General features: G+C 33.1%; 1 protein-coding gene across 1 annotated transcript in view; it reads left to right on the forward strand.

Moving 5' to 3' along the window:
* flt1 (fms related receptor tyrosine kinase 1) overlaps nt 1–13346 on the forward strand; it is a 48601-nt gene that overhangs the window by 26318 nt on the left and 8937 nt on the right. The window contains exons 23-29 of the mRNA XM_079291924.1: nt 13–135; nt 733–844; nt 1059–1158; nt 1325–1430; nt 1540–1637; nt 1921–1990; nt 2182–2273. Of these exons, the coding sequence (XP_079148050.1) occupies nt 13–135; nt 733–844; nt 1059–1158; nt 1325–1430; nt 1540–1637; nt 1921–1990; nt 2182–2273 (701 nt within the window). The remainder of the gene's footprint in view (nt 1–12; nt 136–732; nt 845–1058; nt 1159–1324; nt 1431–1539; nt 1638–1920; nt 1991–2181; nt 2274–13346) is intronic.

Genomic DNA, 13346 nt, shown 5'->3' on the forward strand with positions numbered 1-13346 from the left:
TCTTGCAACCAGTGTATTCACCGAGACCTGGCAGCCAGGAACATTTTGCTTTCCGACAATAAAGTGGTGAAGATCTGTGACTTCGGCCTGGCCAGAGACATCTACAAAGATCCCAACTACGTCCGCAAGGGAGATGTGAGTACACGTGAGCAACGTGGTTCCAAAAGCCACGCTCTAAAAGTGTGTCATTAACAATTTATCTACAAAGTGACTGATGACATCCTTAGAAACCTCACCACTGAAAGCACAATGTTGTGTTAAATAAGTCACATTAGTCCTTAAAATAACTATAAATAGGGTGTGACTGTTGTTTTCCTGCATTTTATGTGTACATTTACAAAATAAACTGCTTTTGCAGCCTCTTTCTTAAAAGATACTCACCACAGGCAAAAGGGCTGTTTTATGTTTTTAAAGTTCTTTTTGTAAATGACAAAATGTTTGTTTGTTCATGTGGTTGAAACAGGACAACTATACGTATTGTTATTAAGTGGCCATACCTGATACATGAAACCACATTGCAAGTTTTAATACAACTTGGATGAGCATCCTTTAACTGCTGTTCCCACAATTAACTCGTTGCTTCTGTTTTGGAAATATTAAGCAACGGACATAACGTAACATTGTTCCCTCAAAAGGATCTGTGGCCAACGGCTTTTCAACCAGCCAAACTTTAAATGTTTCCCCATGAGTGGTCTTTGGTAACTCTGCTCCTGTCGTCTGATTGGCTGACAGGCCCGCCTCCCTCTGAAGTGGATGTCTCCAGAGGCCATCTTTGACAAGGTGTTCACCACGCAGAGTGACGTGTGGTCCTACGGCATTCTGCTGTGGGAGATCTTCTCTTTGGGTAAGAGCCCTCTCACCATGGTTTTGTTCTAAACACACACACACAGGTGGTGGACAAAATAACGGAAACACATTGCATACAAAAGCCCCGTAAGACATAATATGATCTGATGTCTTATGATCTTCCATTTTGGATGGATGTGTTCAAATATTGATGTATCGACATGCGTATGTGTGTGTGTGTGTGTGTCTGTGTGTTTGTCTGTCTCCAACAGGAGCGTCTCCATACCCTGGTCTTCACATAGATGAGGAGTTCTGCCACAGACTGAAGGGGGGAACAAGGATGCGAGCACCTGAATACAGCACACCTGAGATGTGGGTGGATAGGTTTTCAACACTGTTACCTCTGAAATTAGTAGGGGAGGCAGGGAAAGAGTTAATCTAGGTCTAACAAGTAGGGAAGTAAACAGGGGGTGAAATTTAAACCTGTATGATACTGTTCGTGCTTTGATTGAAAATGAATGTATGTTTGTGTACACAGTTACAGCACGATGCTGGCATGCTGGGAGGCCAGTTCCTCAGATCGACCCACCTTCACTAACCTGGTGGAGACACTGGGAGACCTGCTGCAAGCGAGGGTTCAGCAGGTCAGACTTCTTATGAATGTTTCAAAATGTTGTGCAAAATGTTTCTTAACATATGCACGAGTACAAAAATGTCTTGCAAATATCCAGCTTTGTTACCTGTCTTTAACAGGATGGTAAGGATTATATTCCTCTGGGGTCTTTCATAACTGGAGACACTGATCGCAGTGAGACCTTCAAAGAAAACGTGCTTGCAGTCACAAACCTGAGGTAAAGAAACGTAAACAAAATATGATAAAAACGTCATGCAATTTAAGATGCAGCATAGGTCTGGGCCAGCGCACCTTTACTTAAGATGTATAATCAAGTACGGTAGAGAAGAGCTGTGGTAAAATAAATACAAGAAAGGGGAGAAAATGACAGGTGCGAATGTGAAAGTATTAAGAGCTGTGTGCGATAACTGAAACTGCATTCAGAAACAACAGGAAGCACGTTGAGAAAGTCGAGAAATTTCCAGATTTCAATGTTTTGAATGTGAATCCAACCTATCCAGTTACATGAGGGGCATGGCCACACTTCAGACGTTTGAGGAACTGCCCTGCAAAGAGCCAGACGGCCCTGATGTAAGAAAACACCTTCACACTTCTGATTGCATGCGCACACACACACACACACACACACACATACATAGGTGGGATGGGACAAAAATGGAACCTCGCTTTGTCGGAATTGATTATTTTCAATGAAAACAGATGAAAAACAGATAAAAACAGAACGGCCATTAAGCTGCATGTTTGCATCTTCTCTGCTTTAGGATGAGCAGAGTGACAGCGGCATGGTCTTACCATCCGAGGAAATGAAGCGTCTGACGTGGAATAATGGCACCAAGATCAGGAAACTCAGCAGGTGACCTTCATGTAATCTCTGAACTCTTGACTTGCCTCCGACCAAGACCTCCTGTCATCTGCCAATCATCGCACAGCAGAAAACACACATTTATATATATTTTTGGTGAAATATAAACAATACTTGAGAGACATCTCAGAAGGACACAGTGTAGACATATTTATTCGTGCACGCTAAATACGACTTTTTAAAAAGGGGTCTCAAAAAGTACAAAAAAAGTTGTGACAGACTTTTTTCAGAAATGCTATTATTATATGGCACTTTTTAGACATACTAAACGATGAATTTTTACAGATTGTTTTCTGTATTATCTTCTTAATGTTCCTATAACAGAAGTCAAACCCAGGAATCCTTACTGCTAGACAATTTAGGATGTATACTATGACTTTTTTCGACATGTTATACTATGACTTTTTTCGACATGCTATACATTGACTTTTTTCGACATGTTATACTATGACTTTTCCGACATGTTATACTATGACTTTTTCCGACATGTTATACTATGACTTTTTTCGACATGTTATACTATGACTTTTTCCGACATGTTATACTATGACTTTTTTCGACATGTTATACTATGACTTTTTTCGACATGTTATACTATGACTTTTTCGACATGCTATACGTTGACTTTTTCGACATGTTATACTATGACTTTTTTCGACATGCTATACGTTGACTTTTTTCGACATGTTATACTATGACTTTTTTCGACATATTATACTATGACTTTTTTCGACATGCTATACAATGACTTTTTTCGACATGCTATACGTTGACTTTTTCGACATGTTATACTATGACTTTTTTCGACATGCTATACGTTGACTTTTTTCGACATGCTATACGTTGACTTTTTTCGACATGTTATACTATGACTTTTTTCGACATGCTATACTATGACTTTTTTCGACATGTTATACTATGACTTTTTTCGACATGCTATACATTGACTTTTTTCGACATGTTATACTATGACTTTTTTCGACATGTTATACTATGACTTTTTTCGACATGTTATACTATGACTTTTTTCGACATGCTATACGTTGACTTTTTTCAACATGCTATATTTTGACTTTTTCGACATGTTATACTATGACTTTTTTCAACATGTTATACTATGACTTTTTTCGACATGCTATACGTTGACTTTTTTCGACATGCTATACTATGACTTTTTTCGACATGCTATACGTTGACTTTTTTCGACATGCTATACTATGACTTTTTTCGACATGTTATACTATGACTTTTTTCGACATGCTATACTATGACTTTTTTCGACATGCTATACTGACTTTTTTATGACTTTTTTCGACATGCAACACTATGACTTATTTATGACTTTTTTCTAAATGCCATACTTTGACTTTTTTCGACATGCTATACTATGACATCTTTCGACATGCTATACTATGACTTTTTATGACTTTTTTCGACATGCTATACTTTGACTTTTTTCGACATGCTATACTATGACTTTTTTATGACTTTTTTCGACATGCTATACTTCAACTTTTTTCGACATGCTATACTATGACTTTTTTATGACTTTTTTCGACATGCTATACTATGACTTTTTTCGACTTTTTTCGAAATGCTATACTATGACTTTTTTCGACTTTTTCCGACATGCTATACTATGAGTTTTTTCGACATGCTATGCTATGACTTCTTTAGACATGCTATACGATGACTTTTTTCGACTTTTTTCGACATGCTATACTATGAGTTTTTTCGACATGCTATGCTATGACTTCTTTAGACATGCGATACGATGACTTTTTTATGACTTTTTTCGACATGCTATACTATGACTTTTTTTTGACTTTTTTCGACATGCTATACTATGAGTTTTTTCGACATGCTATGCTATGACTTCTTTAGACATGCTATACGATGACTTTTTTATGACTTTTTTCAACATGCTATACTATGACTTTTTTCGACATGCTATGCTATGACTTTTTATGACTTTTTTCGACATGCTATACGTTGACTTTTTTCGACATGTTATACTATGACTTTTTTCGACATGTTATACTATGACTTTTTTCGACATGCTATACGTTGACTTTTTTCGACATGTTATACTATGACTTTTTTCGACATGCTATACTATGACTTTTTTCGACATGTTATACTATGACTTTTTCGACATGCTATACGTTGACTTTTTTCGACATGTTATACTATGACTTTTTTCGACATGTTATACTATGACTTTTTTCGACATGTTATACTATGACTTTTTTGGACATGCTATACTATGACTTTTTTCGACATGCTATACGTTGACTTTTTCAACATGCTATATTTTGACTTTTTCGACATGTTATACTATGACTTTTTTCGACATGTTATACTATGACTTTTTTCGACATGCTATACGTTGACTTTTTTCGACATGCTATACTATGACTTTTTTCGACATGCTATACGTTGACTTTTTTCGACATGCTATACTATGACTTTTTTCGACATGTTATACTATGACTTTTTTCGACATGCTATACGATGACTTTTTTCGACATGCTATACTGACTTTTTTATGACTTTTTTCGACATGCAACACTATGACTTATTTATGACTTTTTTCGAAATGCCATACTTTGACTTTTTTCGACATGCTATACTATGACATCTTTCGACATGCTATACTATGACTTTTTATGACTTTTTTCGACATGCTATACTTTGACTTTTTTCGACATGCTATACTATGACTTTTTTATGACTTTTTTCGACATGCTATACTATGACGTTTTTCGACTTTTTTCGACATGCTATACTATGAGTTTTTTCGACATGCTATGCTATGACTTCTTTAGACATGCTATACGATGACTTTTTTATGACTTTTTTCGACATGCTATACTATGAGTTTTTTCGACATGCTATGCTATGACTTCTTTAGACATGCTATACGATGACTTTTTTATGACTTTTTTCAACATGCTATACTATGACTTTTTTCGACATGTTATACTATGACTTTTTTCGACATGTTATACTATGACTTTTTTCGACATGCTATACGTTGACTTTTTTCGACATGTTATACTATGACTTTTTTCGACATGCTATACTATGACTTTTTTCGACATGTTATACTATGACTATTTTCGACATGCTATACGTTGACTTTTTTTCGACATGTTATACTATGACTTTTTTCGACATGTTATACTATGACTTTTTTCGACATGTTATACTATGACTTTTTTCGACATGTTATACTATGACTTTTTTCGACATGTTATACTATGACTTTTTTCGACATGCTATACGTTGACTTTTTTCGACATGCTATACTATGACATTTTTCGACATGCTATACATTGACTTTTTTCGACATGCTATACTATGACTTTTTTCGACATGTTATACTATGACTTTTTTCGACATGCTATACTATGACATCTTTCGACATGCTATACTATGACTTTTTATGACTTTTTTCGACATGCTATACTTTGACTTTTTTCGACATGCTATACTATGACTTTTTCATGACTTTTTTCGACATGCTATACTATGACTTTTTTCGACTTTTTTCGACATGCTATACTATGACTTTTTTCGACTTTTTTCGACATGCTATACTATGACTTTTTCGACATGTTATACTATGACTTTTTTCAACATGTTATACTATGACTTTTTTCGACATGCTATACGTTGACTTTTTTCGACATGCTATACTATGACTTTTTTCGACATGCTATACATAGACTTTTTTCGACATGCTATTCTATGACTTTTTTCGACATGTTATACTATGACTTTTTTCGACATGCTATACTATGACTTTTTTCGACATGCTATACTGACTTTTTTATGACTTTTTTCGACATGCAACACTATGACTTATTTATGACTTTTTTCTAAATGCCATACTTTGACTTTTTTCGACATGCTATACTATGACATCTTTCGACATGCTATACTATGACTTTTTATGACTTTTTTCGACATGCTGTACTTTGACTTTTTTCGACATGCTATACTATGACTTTTTTATGACTTTTTTCGACATGCTATACTTCAACTTTTTTCGACATGCTATACTATGACTTTTTTATGACTTTTTTCGACATTCTATACTATGACTTTTTTCGACTTTTTTCGAAATGCTATACTATGACTCTTTTCGACTTTTTTCGACATGCTATACTATGAGTTTTTTCGACATGCTATGCTATGACTTCTTTAGACATGCTATACGATGACTTTTTTATGACTTTTTTCAACATGCTATACTATGACTTTTTATGACTTTTTTCGACATGCTATACGTTGACTTTTTTCGACATGTTATACTATGACTTTTTTCGACATGTTATACTATGTCTTTTTTCGACATGCTATACGTTGACTTTTTTCGACATGTTATACTATGACTTTTTTCGACATGCTATACTATGACTTTTTTCGACATGTTATACTATGACTTTTTCGACATGCTATACATTGACTTTTTTTCGACATGTTATACTATGACTTTTTCGACATGTTATACTATGACTTTTTTCGACATGTTATACTATGACTTTTTTCGACATGCTATACTATGACTTTTTTCGACATGCTATACGTTGACTTTTTCAACATGCTATATTTTGACTTTTTCGACATGTTATACTATGACTTTTTTCGACATGTTATACTATGACTTTTTTCGACATGCTATACGTTGACTTTTTTCGACATGCTATACTATGACTTTTTTCGACATGCTATACGTTGACTTTTTTCGACATGCTATACTATGACTTTTTTCGACATGTTATACTATGACTTTTTTCGACATGCTATACTATGACTTTTTTCGACATGCTATACTGACTTTTTTATGACTTTTTTCGACATGCAACACTATGACTTATTTATGACTTTTTTCGAAATGCCATACTTTGACTTTTTTCGACATGCTATACTATGACATCTTTCGACATGCTATACTATGACTTTTTATGACTTTTTTCGACATGCTATACTTTGACTTTTTTCGACATGCTATACTATGACTTTTTATGACTTTTTTCGACATGCTATACTTTGACTTTTTTCGACTTTTTTCGACATGCTATACTATGACTTTTTTCGACTTTTTTCGACATGCTATACTATGAGTTTTTTCGACATGCTATGCTATGACTTCTTTAGACATGCTATACAATGACTTTTTTATGACTTTTTTCGACATGCTATACTATGACGTTTTTCGACTTTTTTCGACATGCTATACTATGAGTTTTTTCGACATGCTATGCTATGACTTCTTTAGACATGCTATACGATGACTTTTTTATGACTTTTTTCGACATGCTATACTATGAGTTTTTTCGACATGCTATGCTATGACTTCTTTAGACATGCTATACGATGACTTTTTTATGACTTTTTTCAACATGCTATACTATGACTTTTTTCGACATGTTATACTATGACTTTTTTCGACATGTTATACTATGACTTTTTTCGACATGCTATACGTTGACTTTTTTCGACATGTTATACTATGACTTTTTTCGACATGTTATACTATGACTTTTTCGACATGCTATACGTTGACTTTTTTTCGACATGTTATACTATGACTTTTTTCGACATGCTATACTATGACTTTTTTCGACATGTTATACTATGACTTTTTTCGACATGCTATACGTTGACTTTTTTCGACATGTTATACTATGACTTTTTTCGACATGTTATACTATGACTTTTTTCGACATGTTATACTATGACTTTTTTCGACATGCTATACTATGACTTTTTTCGACATGCTATACGTTGACTTTTTTCAACATGCTATATTTTGACTTTTTCGACATCTTATACTATGACTTTTTTCGACATGTTATACTATGACCTTTTTCGACATGCTATACATTGACTTTTTTCGACATGCTATACTATGACTTTTTTCGACATGCTATACGTTGACTTTTTTCGACATGCTATACTATGACTTTTTTCGACATGTTATACTATGACTTTTTTCGACATGCTATACTATGACTTTTTTCGACATGCTATACTATGACTTTTTTCGACATGCTATACTATGACTTTTTTCGACATGCTATACTGACTTTTTTATGACTTTTTTCGACATGCAACACTATGACTTATTTATGACTTTTTTCGAAATGCCATACTTTGACTTTTTTCGACATGCTATACTATGACATCTTTCGACATGCTATACTATGACTTTTTATGACTTTTTTCGACATGCTATACTTTGACTTTTTTCGACATGCTATACTATGACTTTTTTATGACTTTTTTCGACATGCTATACTTTGACTTTTTTCGACTTTTTTCGACATGCTATACTATGACTTTTTTCGACTTTTTTCGACATGCTATACTATGACTTTTTTCGACATGCTATGCTATGACTTCTTTAGACATGCTATACAATGACTTTTTTATGACTTTTTTCGACATGCTATACTATGACGTTTTTCGACTTTTTTCGACATGCTATACTATGAGTTTTTTCGACATGCTATGCTATGACTTCTTTAGACATGCTATACGATGACTTTTTTATGACTTTTTTCGACATGCTATACTATGAGTTTTTTCGACATGCTATGCTATGACTTCTTTAGACATGCTATACGATGACTTTTTTATGACTTTTTTCAACATGCTATACTATGACTTTTTTCGACATGTTATACTATGACTTTTTTCGACATGTTATACTATGACTTTTTTCGACATGCTATACGTTGACTTTTTTCGACATGTTATACTATGACTTTTTTCGACATGTTATACTATGACTTTTTCGACATGCTATACGTTGACTTTTTTCGACATGCTATACTATGACTTTTTTCGACATGCTATACTATGACTTTTTTCGACATGCTATACTATGACTTTTTTCGACATGTTATACTATGACTTTTTTCGACATGCTATACTATGACATCTTTCGACATGCTATACTATGACTTTTTATGACTTTTTTCGACATGCTATACTTTGACTTTTTTCGACATGCTATACTATGACTTTTTCATGACTTTTTTCGACATGCTATACTATGACTTTTTTCGACTTTTTTCGACATGCTATACTATGACTTTTTTCGACTTTTTTCGACATGCTATACTATGACTTTTTCGACATGTTATACTATGACTTTTTTCAACATGTTATACTATGACTTTTTTCGACATGCTATACGTTGACTTTTTTCGACATGCTATACTATGACTTTTTTCGACATGCTATACATAGACTTTTTTCGACATGCTATTCTATGACTTTTTTCGACATGTTATACTATGACTTTTTTCGACATGCTATACTATGACTTTTTTCGACATGCTATACTGACTTTTTTATGACTTTTTTCGACATGCAACACTATGACTTATTTATGACTTTTTTCTAAATGCCATACTTTGACTTTTTTCGACATGCTATACTATGACATCTTTCGACATGCTATACTATGACTTTTTATGACTTTTTTCGACATGCTGTACTTTGACTTTTTTCGACATGCTATACTATGACTTTTTTATGACTTTTTTCGACATGCTATACTTCAACTTTTTTCGACATGCTATACTATGACTTTTTTATGACTTTTTTCGACATTCTATACTATGACTTTTTTCGACTTTTTTCGAAATGCTATACTATGACTCTTTTCGACTTTTTTCGACATGCTATACTATGAGTTTTTTCGACATGCTATGCTATGACTTCTTTAGACATGCTATACGATGACTTTTTTATGACTTTTTTCAACATGCTATACTATGACTTTTTATGACTTTTTTCGACATGCTATACGTTGACTTTTTTCGACATGTTATACTATGACTTTTTTCGACATGTTATACTATGTCTTTTTTCGACATGCTATACGTTGACTTTTTTCGACATGTTATACTATGACTTTTTTCGACATGCTATACTATGACTTTTTTCGACATGTTATACTATGACTTTTTCGACATGCTATACATTGACTTTTTTTCGACATGTTATACTATGACTTTTTCGACTTTTTTCGACATGCTATACTATGACTTTTTTCGACATGCTATGCTATGACTTCTTTAGACATGCTATACAATGACTTTTTTATGACTTTTTTCGACATGCTATACTATGACGTTTTTCGACTTTTTTCGACATGCTATACTATGAGTTTTTTCGACATGCTATGCTATGACTTCTTTAGACATGCTATACGATGACTTTTTTATGACTTTTTTCGACATGCTATACTATGAGTTTTTTCGACATGCTATGCTATGACTTCTTTAGACATGCTATACGATGACTTTTTTATGACTTTTTTCAACATGCTATACTATGACTTTTTTCGACATGTTATACTATGACTTTTTTCGACATGTTATACTATGACTTTTTTCGACATGCTATACGTTGACTTTTTTCGACATGTTATACTATGACTTTTTTCGACATGTTATACTATGACTTTTTCGACATGCTATACGTTGACTTTTTTCGACATGCTATACTATGACTTTTTTCGACATGCTATACTATGACTTTTTTCGACATGCTATACTATGACTTTTTTCGACATGTTATACTATGACTTTTTTCGACATGCTATACTATGACATCTTTCGACATGCTATACTATGACTTTTTATGACTTTTTTCGACATGCTATACTTTGACTTTTTTCGACATGCTATACTATGACTTTTTCATGACTTTTTTCGACATGCTATACTATGACTTTTTTCGACTTTTTTCGACATGCTATACTATGACTTTTTTCGACTTTTTTCGACATGCTATACTATGACTTTTTCGACATGTTATACTATGACTTTTTTCAACATGTTATACTATGACTTTTTTCGACATGCTATACGTTGACTTTTTTCGACATGCTATACTATGACTTTTTTCGACATGCTATACATAGACTTTTTTCGACATGCTATTCTATGACTTTTTTCGACATGTTATACTATGACTTTTTTCGACATGCTATACTATGACTTTTTTCGACATGCTATACTGACTTTTTTATGACTTTTTTCGACATGCAACACTATGACTTATTTATGACTTTTTTCTAAATGCCATACTTTGACTTTTTTCGACATGCTATACTATGACATCTTTCGACATGCTATACTATGACTTTTTATGACTTTTTTCGACATGCTGTACTTTGACTTTTTTCGACATGCTATACTATGACTTTTTTATGACTTTTTTCGACATGCTATACTTCAACTTTTTTCGACATGCTATACTATGACTTTTTTATGACTTTTTTCGACATTCTATACTATGACTTTTTTCGACTTTTTTCGAAATGCTATACTATGACTCTTTTCGACTTTTTTCGACATGCTATACTATGAGTTTTTTCGACATGCTATGCTATGACTTCTTTAGACATGCTATACGATGACTTTTTTATGACTTTTTTCAACATGCTATACTATGACTTTTTATGACTTTTTTCGACATGCTATACGTTGACTTTTTTCGACATGTTATACTATGACTTTTTTCGACATGTTATACTATGTCTTTTTTCGACATGCTATACGTTGACTTTTTTCGACATGTTATACTATGACTTTTTTCGACATGCTATACTATGACTTTTTTCGACATGTTATACTATGACTTTTTCGACATGCTATACATTGACTTTTTTTCGACATGTTATACTATGACTTTTTCGACATGTTATACTATGACTTTTTTCGACATGTTATACTATGACTTTTTTCGACATGCTATACTATGACTTTTTTCGACATGCTATACGTTGACTTTTTCAACATGCTATATTTTGACTTTTTCGACATGTTATACTATGACTTTTTTCGACATGTTATACTATGACTTTTTTCGACATGCTATACGTTGACTTTTTTCGACATGCTATACTATGACTTTTTTCGACATGCTATACGTTGACTTTTTTCGACATGCTATACTATGACTTTTTTCGACATGTTATACTATGACTTTTTTCGACATGCTATACTATGACTTTTTTCGACATGCTATACTGACTTTTTTATGACTTTTTTCGACATGCAACACTATGACTTATTTATGACTTTTTTCGAAATGCCATACTTTGACTTTTTTCGACATGCTATACTATGACATCTTTCGACATGCTATACTATGACTTTTTATGACTTTTTTCGACATGCTATACTTTGACTTTTTTCGACATGCTATACTATGACTTTTTATGACTTTTTTCGACATGCTATACTTTGACTTTTTTCGACTTTTTTCGACATGCTATACTATGACTTTTTTCGACTTTTTTCGACATGCTATACTATGAGTTTTTTCGACATGCTATGCTATGACTTCTTTAGACATGCTATACAATGACTTTTTTATGACTTTTTTCGACATGCTATACTATGACGTTTTTCGACTTTTTTCGACATGCTATACTATGAGTTTTTTCGACATGCTATGCTATGACTTCTTTAGACATGCTATACGATGACTTTTTTATGACTTTTTTCGACATGCTATACTATGAGTTTTTTCGACATGCTATGCTATGACTTCTTTAGACATGCTATACGATGACTTTTTTATGACTTTTTTCAACATGCTATACTATGACTTTTTTCGACATGTTATACTATGACTTTTTTCGACATGTTATACTATGACTTTTTTCGACATGCTATACGTTGACTTTTTTCGACATGTTATACTATGACTTTTTTCGACATGTTATACTATGACTTTTTCGACATGCTATACGTTGACTTTTTTTCGACATGTTATACTATGACTTTTTTCGACATGCTATACTATGACTTTTTTCGACATGTTATACTATGACTTTTTTCGACATGCTATACGTTGACTTTTTTCGACATGTTATACTATGACTTTTTTCGACATGTTATACTATGACTTTTTTCGACATGTTATACTATGACTTTTTTCGACATGCTATACTATGACTTTTTTCGACATGCTATACGTTGACTTTTTTCAACATGCTATATTTTGACTTTTTCGACATCTTATACT

Source organism: Melanostigma gelatinosum, assembly GCF_949748355.1.
Source record: "Melanostigma gelatinosum genome assembly, chromosome: 20".
Taxonomy (NCBI): domain Eukaryota; kingdom Metazoa; phylum Chordata; class Actinopteri; order Perciformes; family Zoarcidae; genus Melanostigma; species Melanostigma gelatinosum.